The following is a 14,224-nucleotide window of genomic DNA, read 5'->3' on the forward strand; positions in this document are numbered from 1 at the left end:
AAAGGCATATTTTTTCCTCTTTAGACCTCAACAAGTACCACCATTCTTCCTTTCACATACGCTGGAAAGCAAAGTCTTGTTTTTTAAATTTTACTTGGCTTCATCCTCTAAATCCAGTCTGCCTCATTATGCCACCTTTTAGTTTCCACGGTCCCTTCCCCAGTTCAGCTCCTCACTGCCACAGTCTCAGTCCTGCAATGACTGCCCTGTCTGCAGCTCCCCCATCTCCCGTGGTTACGGCTAAGATACTCCTCTTGTTGAAGACCTTGTCTACTGCCTTAGGTCCAGTTCAAGGACCTCTGGGGTAATTAGCTTTATTAGAGCTAACAGCCCTCCAAGCTAATCTTTCAAACTCAAATGACCCCATAAGGCAAATTTTATTTCACACTAGACGATTTCTTCCTTTCTTTTCTAAAAAAATTGTCCTATCTCTTCTTCTTTAGATTATATAGTTCTCCCTCCTATATCCAAATCCCCTAGTCCCTTAGAAAGCAAGAAACACATGCTTTATGGCTCACTGTTCTTTGGCTAGTCTAACCATCTAACTAGCCACAGATTTGAATTCCTTGAAGATATGTTCCCCAATGCTCTACTCAGTAAACACCACCGGACTCATGATACCTATGGAAAGAACCAGTGAAATTTTGTGGCTGTAATGGAGTAGGAAGAGGAGCTAGGAACTAATATTAATTATGCCAGGTTTTGTGCTAAGTACTTCATATGTCATTTAGTTTTTTCCTTGGTTTCCTTAGTATAACAACTCTATTGTCCTCTTTTTCACCAAACAGGAAGCTGAGATCCAGGGAAGTACTTCTTGAAGGTCACTTAGTAAGTGTGGCGATAGAGCTTGAAGTCAAGATTGATTACCAGTTCTAAGTTTTTAACCACCATATTATACAGCCTCCAGGTTTTTTTGAGGGGTCCAGGGAATTCTTTAAAACAAATTTTTCTTCCTCTTCCAAACAGAATTACTGTTATCATTTTTTAAAACTTCAAGACTTTAGGCTATGCATATACGCTTTTTTCTGCATATCATCACACTCTTCGTATGAACAGTCATGTTCTGCTTCACTTCAGATGGCACAGCCATTTTCCCATGTCAGTATGCACCAATGTTGTTTCTTATGAATGGGCCAGACTGTAGAAAGCACAAAATACAATAAAATATGTTCTTTCTCCAAATGGGATTTTGGCTTGGGCACAAAAAGTCACCCAGAATCAGAAGACTATAAATGTTAAGATGTAAACATGTTAAATATTATTCATGTTTTCATGGGAGAAAATGGGGGAATCCCAAAAAAAGTAGGAATTCTAAGAGACAAGGTCTCACTCTGTCACCAAGGCTCGAGAGCAGTGGTGTGATCATAGCTCAAGGCAGCTTTGAACTCCTGGGCTCAAGTGATTCTCTGGCCTTAGTCTCCCGAGTAGCTGAGATTACAGGTGTGCACCACTATGCCCTGATAATTTTTAAACTTTTTATAGAGACAGGGTTTCATTATATTGTCCAAGCTGGTCTTGAACTCCTAGGCTCAGGTGATCTTCCCACTTCAGCCTCCCAAAGCATTGAGATGATAAGCGTGAGTCACTGTGCCTGGCCTTCATTCTCTCTCTTTTTCTTGGGGAGGGGTGGTAGGAAACAGGGTCTTTCTCTGTCGCCCAGGCTGGGGTGCAGTGGCACAATCATGGCTCACTGCAGCCTCGACCTTCCAGGCTCAAGCGATCCTCCCACCTCAGTATCCCCAGTAGCTGAGACTACAGGCAGGTACCACTAATTTATTATTTATAAATTTATTATTTATAGATACTACATTTGGGAGAATTTATTATTTACTTATTATTATTGTTGTTATTATTTTTGTAGAGACAAGGTTTTCTCCATGTTGCCCAGGCTGGTCTTGAACTCCTGGGTTCAAATGATCCTCTCGCCTTGGCCTCCCAAAGTGCTGGGATTACAGGTGTGATCCATTGTGCCTGGCCCATTCTCTATTAATATGAAAGTGAACACAAGGAATCTTTAAGTGTGAAGACTTCCAGAAGCCGGTGGGGAAGGAAGACTAATATTTACTATCTCTGACCACGTACCACATCTTGTGCCAGGCAATTTCACTGATGTTCTCATTTGCTTTTCCTAACAACTTGTCAACATAGGGATTTTTACCCCACCTTAAGGAAGAGGACAGACAGGCTGTGATTGCTTGTGCAGTCCTCTGGTAACACTGGTGCTGGGTTGGAATTCAGATACTACAGTCTAAGGTCTTTGTTCTTTTAAAGAAGGCTGTTTCAGATAAAAGAGAAAGAAAATCTAGATTTTAGAAAATTGAGAGTGAGCTAAATAAGTGATCTGGAGTTATAAAAAATAGTTGATAGGAATTTTGATAACCAAGGAAAGGAAAAATGAAGCAGAAATAAAATTGGGCCCCTGTGGTTCAGTCTAGCAGGGGCGGGAAGGGGGCTTGCTGAGTTGAGGAGGGAGCTGGCTCCGCAAACTGGCCCCAAATAGAGAAGGCCTTGTTTCTCCAAGAGCCCAAAATGGGGCTAAAGGCAACAGCACAGTCTTTGAGTGGAGGCTGGAAAGAAGGGTGAAATTAAGAAGAATCCTAGCTCTACGGACGGCCTGTCGCTGGCCAAGAAGGGGCGTGGCACAGAGAACATCTGGAGGTTTGGGCTGCCGGCCTGTGCTGGGCTGTCTGAGTTACAGAACAGGAGATGTGTGCTGGACTGGGAGTGAGAAAATTGCTGAGAAAGAAGAATGTGAGGAGAGCCTGGGCTCCAGTGCGTTTGAGTTAACAAATCCTTTCCTTCTCCACTGAACTCTGTCAGGACAGTATAAAAAAGTTTAATGGCAAACTTCACTAAGCAAGAGGATGGGGGACCTGGCTGGGAACGTTTTCCTTATGCTGGGGGAGAGGCTGCACCCTATGCTGTTAGGCAGAAAAATCCAGGTACTGTAGGCTAGAGGGGAGTCAAAACATCCCCTACACTCAACCCACACCTCCAGAGAACAGGCCTGTGCTCGACTGGTGGTGAGGGCCTCTCTTGGAATTCAGTTCTTGGCCAGAAATCCCTGCCTTAGACTGGGGAAGGTTTGAGAGAAGCTCAGCAAACCTGGCGGCTGCTCTTTGGGTTTGGCAAACTCGAGATTTTTCCAGCGCCTTGTGTTCAGCGAAACTGAAAATGTGTTTGGCTAGAAACCCTTCACTAATTTTTAAACCCCTGCGAGTTTTTTTTTTTAAACATAAATTTGATCCACATGTTTTTGATTTATTTATATTTAACTCATCAAATCGAATTATGAGCCACAATGATGAATGGGAACAATGCTGATTTCCAAGAAGATTTTTGAGCCCTTTTTCTCAGAATTCAAACACATTCCACCCCCAGCCCCCCACAACTGTTAAAACTACCAGACTGAGCTGGGTTTGAAATTTAGAACCCAAATGTGAAATAAAGATCCATGCCTGGCAAAGACAGAACATAGCAGGGGAATGTTCTTAGGGAGTCAGAGAAAGAAGGCGGGCTCGGGATGGGAGAATGAGAGAGGAAGTGGGTCAGTTATTCTTCCTTAGGTGGTTTCAGTACGTTAATCGAGCTTTCTAGGCTCCCAACAGAGGCCACTTCTCACGGGAATGCTTTTATCACTACCACCCAGGGAAAGGGGGTTCCTGCTCCAAAAATTGTGGACAGGGGGTTCCTTGTACCTATTTTTTTTTCTTGTGCTCTCCTCCATAGTAGCCAATTCAAGCTGCTCTTCCGCTTCCCTTCTAACAGTTCCACCCTCCCGCCACCCCTTCCTGGCTGTGGTGGAGGCCTCTCCATCTGGAAACATTTAACAATGTACAACAATTTTAATCTTGTGCAAGAGAATCTTAGATGCACTACATACCCATTAAGCTAAATTATAGGTGCACAGTGTTACTTTGCACCATTCTGTCTGGTCTGGGTTTGCACACAACAAAGGCCATTACTGTCTTTCCCAATTACCCTTTCTACTATACCATCATTTTCCACAACTTCAATCTGAGGCCAATAGTATTTCTCTGGGAAACTCTGGCCCCCAAGGTCCCAAGACAAAGTTGCTCTCTTAGGTTTAAGACAAATGCGCCCTCATCAGAGCCCCTTGAACCAGTACTTGGTAGGTCCCTAAACACTGACCAAATAAATTTCCTTGAATTTGGCTTCTCTCCCCTACAGACCCTGATCTAATTAAATAGGCCTGGGTACAAGTACCAGCTTGCTACTTATTAACTGTATAACTTTGGGGGTTATTTTACTTTCCTTGGTTCCAATTTCCCGATCTGTAAAGTGGGCATAATAACTATACTTACCTCACAGCGTTGTTGTGAAGATTAAATGAGATGTGTCCTGTAAAAACCTTAATTTGTTGCATGGCGATAGGGAGGTGTTGGTCAACGGATACCAAGTTTCAGTTAAAGAGGAGGAATAAGTTTTAGAGATCTATTGCACGGCATCATGACCACAGTTAATGTATATTTTTAAATTGTTAAGAGTAGATTTTAAAAGTTCTCACCACAAAAAATGATAAGTACATGAAGTGACGAATATGTTAATTAGCTTAGTTTAGTCGTTCCATAATGCAAACATATATCAAAACATTACACTATATCCCATCAATATACATAATTATTTGTCAATTAAAAATAAACTTGGTAAGTTGTCTCACCCAGACTAAGTAGTTAATAACAATAAGTTTTATTATTATTGAAACTGCCATACTTTATTCAACTCTAGAACTTTTCTAAGAGCATTTAAATTTTTGCAGAGGTTGACAGTCTCCTTCTAAATCCTTTCCACTCCCACGAATGCTGAAGTGACCAACTCAGTGCCCTACAAACCAGTATCATTCAGCGAGGTGACATAAGGTTTCTCACCAACCGCCTGGGATTCTTACTGAGTTCTCAGGGAGTCTTCCATGCAGGCCCAAGTTTTAAACCTACAGTCCCTTCCTGAGATCTGCAGTAGCAGAGAGATTGGAAGATCTAAAATCTAATGCATAGAGAGCACTCTCCTTCAAGCCAAGTGGAGCTGCTGCTTCTCATTTTATATAAAAAGTATATGTGAGAAAGGGAGGTGGAGAAGGAGGTTTTTACTTTGCTTTAAGGAGCAAAATCAAGACCTTTACGGATGCTTTTTGGAAAGTAGAAAGGTGAAGGCAACATTTAAGTTATCTGACAAACGCCTCTCTTGTAAGGGGGAAAATAGAAAAGTCCATGAGTCCAGTTATAAGCCCTGTGCTCAGTGGCATTCAAAAAGAGAGTTGGAGGTCCGACATTTATTGCTCTTCTCTGGTGAGAAGTAGTTTTAGCAGTAATTCACGGACCCTGATGTTGGCCAGGAATCCACCAGCTTCTAGGGGGGACTTTGGACACCTAATGTAGTCATGGTCTTCATTATGCAGAATTGCTATGAGGACTCAAGAGAGAACACTTGCAGAATTTTGACAAATGGTAATTATTATTTCTACCGAGCTGACCTCACTTGAAATCCTGGGTGATACCAGGAAATGTGTGTATCTTCCATGCCCAGCCTTTACTAGAGTTTTCTCTTTCAGTGGCTTCTTAGTCCCTTTTATCTACATGTACTATGGATGCCAGCCCAGCTCTAAAAAACCCTAAGGAAACCACTCCCTGCTCACAACTCTGCCAAAGTGGTGGGTCTAGGTGACAGTTTGTGCCCATAAAGGGTACTGAAGTGGACATACAATCTGAAGAGACAAATACACAGGCTGGGAAGTCACTTTGGTCGGATATAAAAGGTGAACTGGGCCAACCAGACTCCTCTCTGGAAATGTGGAATTGGGAGAGTGAGAAACTGGGCTGATTGGTAGCTGAGCCATAAACATGTGGTTGGCCACATCAGTGGCAGAACTCCATATGTGAGGGCTGAGAGCTTTCTGCTGTGGGGGCTTTGCAGGGCTGCCTTGATTTCAAAACCACTCTCCCATAAAGCCTGGCTGTTCAATCGTTCTGCTCATGGACACCATAAATATCTCTTCTAATATTATTAGTATTGTTTTTTTGAGTCAGTGTCTCACTCTGCCGCCCAGGCTGGAGTGTCATGGCACAATCATGGCTCACTGCAACTTCGAGCTCCTGGGCTCAAGCAATCCTCTCACCTCAGCCTTCTGAGTAGCTGGGGCAGGCATGTGCCAGCACATCCAACTAATTTTTTACTTTTTGTAGGAACAAGGGTCCTGCTATGTTGCCCATGCTGGTCTCAAGCGATCCTCCTGCCTTAGCCACCCAAAGTGCTGGGATTACAGGTATGAGCCACCATAGCCGGCCTTCTTGCAGTGTTATTAAACACATTCTTTTTTTTTCTTTTTGAGTTAGCTCTAGTAAGTTTCTGTTTCCTCTGACCAAAATAGTCTTTGTTAAAACAGCACCTGCTCTTGGGAAGTACATGCAAATAGAGTTATGGCTAAATGTTCTGAGCATTTCCAGTCCAAGGAATTATTTTAATACTTAATTACAGGCAAGCTGCAGTGGCTGACGCCTGTAATCCCAGCACTTTGGGAGGCCGAGGCAGGTGGATCACTATAGCTCAGGAGTTCAAGACCAGCCTGGCCAACATGGTGAAACACTCTCTCCACTAAAAATACAAAAATTAGCCAGGCATGGTGGTGCCCACCTGTAATCCCAGCTACTTGGGAGGCTGAGGCAGGAGAATCACTTGAATCTGGGAGGTGGAGGGTGCAGTGAGTCAACATTGCACCACTGCACTCCAGCCTGGGCAAGAGAGTGAGACTCCATCTCAAAAAAAAAAAAAAAAAAAAAAGAAACAAAAAATCTTAATTACACATTGTAGTAAATGCTATTGGTTCCTGACTTATGCCTTCCTGATTTCCTTCTACTATCGAAATTGGGAGAGTTAAAACTCTTGCTCTTCCAAACTCCCTTGCAGCTAGAAGGTCATGTAACACAGTTCTGGCCAATGAGAGGCAAGTGAATATCTGTTGGGACAGAGGCTGCCCCTCCTTTCCATCTTTGCATAGAAATGTCAGGCTTGGACCTACCGCCACCTCCTTGTAACCATGAAGGGAAAGTCAAAGAAATGCAGAGATGCTACAGCCCTGACACAATGGAGGTGCTAAACCAACGCCAGCAGCCACCAGATTTCAGCCTTCTTACTGGGTGAGAAAAATTTACCTTTAAACTCTTACGCTGTTGCAAAAGTAATTAAAAATGGCAAAAACTGTAATTACTTTTGTACCAACCTAATACTACCAGTTAGACTTTTCCATAATTTGGAAGCAAAAAAATTTCTAAATGATATATCCAGAAAGTCAACATAGAAATTGATACCGTTTCCTATATGGTAAGACACAAGATTTTTTTTAAACCAAATATATGACCAACTTGTTTGTAAATTAACTTCTCTAAACATCAGCTGAATGACAGAAGCTCTTCAGGTAATTAGTCTAACGAGGGGATAAGGTATACATGAATAACTATGATCAGGCCGGGTGTGTTAGCTCACGCCTATAATCTCAGCACTTGGGGAGGCTGAGACGGGTGGATCACTTGAGGTCAGGAATTCAACACCAGCCTAACCAACATGGAGAAACCCTGTCTCTACTAAAAATACAAAAATTAGCTGGGTATGGTGGTGTGCGCCTGTAGTCCCAGCTACTCGGGAGGCTGAGACAGGAGAATCACTTGAGCCCAGGAGACAGAAGTTGCAGTTAGCCGATATCATGCCACTACACTCCAGCCTGGGCGACAGAGCGAGACTTTATCTCAAAATACAAAGCAAAACAAAACAAAACAAAACAACCGTGACTGAAGGCAGACAGTGAAAACACTGTAAGTGGAAGGTGCTCTATGTATATCCCAAGTAAGGAGAGACATTACTTCTGACTGGGCAAGGAAGAAATCAGGGAAATCTCCATAAAAAAAGCACCTAAGCTAAACTCCAGAGAAAAAAAGAATTTGGATGTTTGGAGTTGGGGAGAAAGGGCATTCTTGGCAAAAGGAATAGTTTAAGCAAATATGGGAAACCTAAGGTCATGTAAGGGAAACAGCAAGTTCATTTTGGCTGGTGCAGGAGAATAAAGATCAGAGAAGTCCAGATCAAATTATAATAAGCCTTGAACACCAAGTGAATGGGAGTCTGAGCTTTACTCTCCATGCCTGGGCTGCCATTGAAGGTTTCTGAGCAATTAGGAGTCAGTTTTTAAGGAAAATTTACCTGATTGCAATAGGTAGCATGGATTGGCAGACTTACAAAATGTCAGGAGGAGGCTGTGCAGCCATCTGGGTAGGAGGTGATGAGGGTGTGAACCAGAAGACTCAAAGTGAGAATGGAGTGGGAAAAAGACACAGACGTGAGAGATACAGTGGAAGTACATATAACACAAGTTGGCTACTGTCTGGATATGGGGTGTGAGTCACAGGAGGAATAATGCCGAAAATGTTTTATTGCACTAAATATAAACAAAAACCTCATGCGGTACCTCTGGAGCTGAAGACAGGAATGGTTTAATGTAGATGTTGGAGTCATGCACCTTCAGGTCATGGTCCCCAAGTCCCCTGGTCACTCCAATAGTTGCCATTACCCGGGCCTAGGAGTATAAGCAGAGGGTCATCAGAAACACGCACACAGTGAAAGCATCCCATCCCAGTGCAGCTGCCTGGGCTAGGAGCAACCAAACAATTTTCCAGTTCCTCCTGCCCAGATATGTTTCCAGGCCCCTTGCTGCTAACATATGCGATAGCTCTTACCAAGAAAGGGCTCACCAAAATCACTTCTGTATTTGAGGAGTGCTTTTTCTATCCATTATCTTAAGCTTGAGAGGTTGCTGCTGTTTCTTTTCAGCTTTCTTTTTTGGAGACTGGAAGGAAGGATGTCCAATAAACTAACTCCAATGCATGCGTGATGTCTACAGCTGCAGAAATCAGTTCATATCAAACCCAATAGGATCGATCCATCCATCCATCCATCCATCCATCCATCCACCCACCCACCCACCCATCTTTCTGTTACATACCCACTGTACAAGTATTTGCTCAACACCAGCTATGTCCTTAGTCCTGTGATATGTACTAGTAAAAGATGTAAAAAGTCAGAAGTAGCTCTTGCCCTCCCAGAGTTCACCTATTATGTTTTATGGCTGGAGAAAAGAAACTTAGCAACTCTATAACCTATCCTGCTAACATCTCCACAAATCCCCTCTGGGTGGAAAGGAACAAAATGTCATCAGTGCTGTGACATAGCTACACAGAGACCTCAGGGCTGAGACCTCATCCTGAACTGTTTTTGAATGGCGTAAGGAAGCAACACTATTACACCAATGCCTACACAGTCAGCTTAAATATCTCCTGTTATGCTGAAGATCTGATTTACCCAAACATTTATTGGGTGCCTACTATGTACTTACATCATGTGGTGGGGGCACGAATGTCTAAGGCCTCGTCCCTACTACAAAGAAACTTGGGGTCACGTGTGGTGGCTCATGCCTGTAATCCCAGCACTTTGGGAGGCTGAGGCAGGTGGATCACTTGAGGTCAGGAGTTTGAGACCAGCCTGGCTGACATGGTGAAACCCCATCTCTAAGAAAAATACAAAATTTAGCTGGGCATGGTGGTGGGCACCTGTAATCCCAGCTGTTCGGAGGCTGAGGCATGAGAATCACTTGAACCTGGAAGGTGGAGGTTGCAGTGAATTGAGATCATGCCACTGCAGTCTAGCCTGGGTGACACAGCGAGACTCAGTCTCAAACAAACAAACAAACAAACAAATAAAAAACCAAAAAGAAACTTGGTAAGGGAGATAAGAGGGATATGTCTAATTAATAACACATAAAATATAGTTAAGTACTGAAAAACACATAGACAATGGGTTATGCAAGTTTAGAGGAGGTAAAAATTCTACTGAGAAGGCTCCACGGAGGAGGTGGCACTTAGCACAGCACAGAAAGGTGGATTGCATCAAGACAGGCGACACAGAGGGATGGAGTGAAAGTCATCCTGGGTGGAAGAAAGCAGTGTCCTAACCCTTAATCATAAAAAATATATCCGGTGTAGTGAAATGGTTCAAAGACCTCACTCTATTACCTGGGTGACAAGAGTAATTACCTCCTATGAGTGGGGATGAAGTAAATAAATGCTAAGAAACACTGCAATTTAATATATTGTCTTTATCTTCATCCTAGACTGTCAACAGAGCTGTGAATTTTGAAGCTAGCCTTGGTTCAGAAGGTAGGCAGAGTTCACATTAAGCAGAAATGAAACCATGACACCTTTTTGAGGGCAGGGGTCAGAGGGGATTAAAGACACGAGACACAGCCAGACACAGTAGCTCACATGTGTAATCCCAGCACTTTGGGAGGCCAAGGCAGGAGGATCACTTGAGCCCAGGAGTTTGAGACCAGCCAGGGCAATGTGGTGAAACCTCCTGACTACAAAAAATACAAAAATTAGCCAGTGTGGTGGCACGCACCTATAGTCCCAGCTACTCAGGAGGCTGAAGTGGGAGGATCACCTGATCCCGGGATGTCGAGCCTGAAGTGAGCCGAGATTGTGCCACCGTACTCCAGCCTGATGCCATGTCTCAAAAAAAAAAAAAAAAAAAAAAAAGTGATGCAAAGCAAAGCCTGGGGCCCTCTGCTCTGCTGGGAGGCTGGACTGGCTCCCTTCTAGCCAAGAAGTGCTCAACTCTAACTGTGAAAAATTCGAAGTCCCTTGTGGTTCTCCTGCTCTCCTCCCTGAAATGGCGGCTTCTCTGTGTGTTCTTTCCAGCCACAGAAATCTGATGTTTCTGCTAGTGACCGACCTTGTTTACAAAGTATCCAGATGTCACCCGCACCAGTCTTTAAAAGCGTCTGAAGAAAGAAAATGAGAAGTAATGGCCACAGAAGTACTCTGAAACTTCTGGGTAGGTGTACGCAGAGAAGAAAGAGAAAATCCCAGTCCAGGATCTAGAAGGAGCTCCAAGAACTCACGGATTCCTCAGACAGGGGTGGTATCTACCAACAAAAGCAGAATAGAGACATGGTGGCTTTTAAATAGGCCAACAGGTACACGGACAGAACTTGCCACCTGCCCATCACAAGACCGTCAAGCTTAAATTACCCGAAATGCTTCAGGAACATGATGTTTTGGTGAATTGAACTTTATACTAAAATTAGAAAACTCTTGCTCCTTCAAATCTTACTGCTATAAACTTCCAAGAATACATCATTCCATTTTCCTATTGTACTAAGGAAAGTATACTGAACATAACTGAAGAGCTTATTTAATACTTATGCATTTATGTCAGGTACCAGGCTAGACAGGAACTAGAGATACAGTGATAACAGGATGTGCTCCTGAGTTTACTGGAACTCAACGGATATTAAAGGGTAATACAGAGAATCTCAGCCCCACAAAGAAATGGAGCTGCAGGCATAGGTCATTGGGCTGAATGATACTCATTAATGGTGCCCATTGTACCGAAAGGCACAAATATTTATATCAGAACAGTGCCTGTTAGCCCTGACACGATTCTTAACCAGAGACGGTGATTTGAAAGGTGTTCATTTTCATGAATGGGGTATGTTCGTTTAAAAAATGATTCCTACATGGATCAGATATTTGTGTTTGGTATTCCTCCTTCTGTTGAGATGTCTTTTTGCATTGAAATCACTGCTGGTCTACACCGAGCCCAAAACCTAATCATGTTTGTTCTCGTGCTTTTGCTCTTTCTGACACACACACACACACACTCTCTCTCTCTCTCTCTCACACACACACACACACACACACTGCCCATGGAAGGCATCCTTTGGTTTTCTTGTGAGTCAGTTCTTCTTGATAAAAACTATCGTATGGAATGCTGGAAAAAATATCAGTTGAAGACTCTTCTGAATGTGACATTTTTCACTTGGAATGCTTCACACCAAGTTGAAATGTATTAGCGTTCCGAGGAAGAATGCAAAAGGTGTTTGTTCTTACTAGGAAATAGATTCCAAGCTTCTTGTTCTCCACTCCAGGATTTCAACCTCCTCCAGGCCTCTGCTCAGAGACCACTTTAGGATCCACAGCTTTTCTTTGGTTTGACAATGTGCTGTTCAGTGCTGGATTCTGACTGGAACCCTGGGAGCTGATGATGGTCTTTGTTACCTTAGTCTCTGGGCTCTGGTTGCTGTGACCCTATAGTCTAATTACAGTGACGCTTTGGACTCTCTTCCATGGGGCAAGTGGCAAACAGACTTGCAAAGTCTGAACTTCCATGATGGAGTCTGAGACCGCGCGAAGCAGATAGAAAGCCATGGCGCCACATCCGCCGCTGCCCCTCGCTTGGCTGCGTGATCTGCCTGAGCTGTTTCAACCTCATAGTCCCAGCTGCCTCGTCTGCCAGATGGATATTACACAGCCAGCTTGACCTGCCTCCTTGCTTGTTGTCAGATATAAATGAGACGATGTGTGTGAAAGCGGTTCATGTTTAAACACTGTAAAAAGTTATTCAAATGGATTGGGAAGGGGGACTTTATTTTCACAAAATTGGCTTGAGTCCCTTGTGCTCACCGCCCACCTTCCACCCCCACTACTCCTTGGACCCTGAAGACAGGAGGCCTGAAGGATGATGGATGGGATATGCTTTCAAGCTGTCAAGGCTATAAAATCACAAGCTGCTGAGTGGAACACACGGCCTGCCACGGGCTATGTGGAGCTGAAGGCGGGACAGAGCCCTATCCTCTCTACCCAGGGGAAGCACACGTGCCTACCTTCTTGCCTTCTCCATATATAAGGGGGAACTTCAAGTCCTCATCCTCAATGGTTTTGTATGCCCTGTAGGGGATAAACAACATTTTAAAAAAGGTTTGCACTCAATTAGTGACCTGCTGCCCTGACACCGACTGCTAGGGATTTCATTTTCCCTGAGACCCCATCCACTCACCACACTGACTACCTCTTTCTTTATAGGGAGTTGTTCTCCCTACAGAATTGTGTGTGTGTGTCTTTTACCAAACCGGAAAATACTGTCTTTATATGCTTGAAGAGGGAGGAAATAAGTTGGCATATGCATAATTAGCAAAAAGGGGAGATGGGTTTCTGGCCTTAGGGTCTGTGTAATAATGAAGTGACCCAGCAACAGTATTCTCATCACGAATCCAAAACTGTGAGAAACAGCGGAGCTCAGAGATGAATGGAGTGTGAAACTGCTTCGAGAGCCAGTTCTCACCTTCAGGGGTTGTTTATACCAAAACAGCCTTGTACTGGGATGGCTGGGGAAGAAATCTTTAGAGCCTGTTTGTCCTCTATATAATATGCAAGGTTGGAAAAACATTCTTTGTTTCACAATAGCTTTTAAATAGCCGGTCAATACACAGAAAGAACCTTCAGTTTATGCCTCAGTGGTTTATTCCAGATAGGGTCCTCCAGTGCCATGGCCTACACAGTGGAGGCGGGTAAGATGAAAGGGACAGAGCTGATGAAGACCACGTCTTGCAATTTTGCTTATAACCAAGTTAAAAAACAAACAAGTGAACAAACAATTGTTAGCCCAGGTATAGTTGTTTATCACCTTGAGCGTGTAGCTTCACCTTTTTCAGTCTCAGTTTCCTCATGTGTACAATGAGGCTAATACACAGGATACAAAGAGCTCAGTACAGAGCCTGCACTTAGAAAGAGCCCACTGAGTGGCAGTTATTACTCATACTTAGTAGATAATTAACACTTGGCATACTAGTTCCCCTTTCTGCAAAATGGGGATAGCACTGCTCATAACTTCAAAGTTATTTAAAAGACTAAGTAAAAGATAGGGCAGGTTTTGCTGAATTAGGTGCTATAAGTAGATGCTTTTCTACAGTAACGTCTCCTGAGTGCATTAAAAATCCTAATTTATTAAATGGCCTGCCATTCCTGGATATACCTAGGCTGCTTGGGAGTGAGTCTGAAATCAAATTTATGGAAGCTCTTGAGGTACAAAAGAATGTAACTAAATTTAAAAAGCATGCAACCCCAAAGTTAAAGCAGGTCCATCCTCAGAAAGTTACTTGGTAAGGTGTCCTTCCCATGGGGTGGAGAATCAGTGAGGTTTTGGCACCAGATGTGCCTGAGGTGGAGTTCAGTATTGCCTTTGGTATAGCCCTGCACAAGTAGATGTGCTCTCAGGCCCTCAGGATCTTCATTAATCAATTAGGGCAAAATCTGGGGCTCATTCGTGAGATTATTGCAAAGATTAAAATAGGGAAATGAATGTGGAGAGCTTAGGAGGTACTTAG

General features: G+C 43.4%; 1 protein-coding gene across 2 annotated transcripts in view; it reads right to left on the reverse strand.

Moving 5' to 3' along the window:
- PPM1H (protein phosphatase, Mg2+/Mn2+ dependent 1H) overlaps positions 1-14,224 on the reverse strand; it is a 291,476-nt gene that overhangs the window by 37,340 nt on the left and 239,912 nt on the right. Inside the window, exons 7-9 of one of the 2 annotated variants that reach the window (XM_054527337.2) lie at positions 12,725-12,788; positions 8,474-8,581; positions 4,326-4,372 (exon numbers count right to left, since the gene is read on the reverse strand). In XM_054527337.2, the coding sequence (XP_054383312.1) occupies positions 4,326-4,372; positions 8,474-8,581; positions 12,725-12,788 (219 nt within the window). The remainder of the gene's footprint in view (positions 1-4,325; positions 4,373-8,473; positions 8,582-12,724; positions 12,789-14,224) is intronic. The other variant, XM_002823467.6, reaches the window with a different exon arrangement.

Source organism: Pongo abelii, chromosome 10 (assembly GCF_028885655.2).
Source record: "Pongo abelii isolate AG06213 chromosome 10, NHGRI_mPonAbe1-v2.0_pri, whole genome shotgun sequence".
Lineage (NCBI taxonomy): Eukaryota > Metazoa > Chordata > Mammalia > Primates > Hominidae > Pongo > Pongo abelii.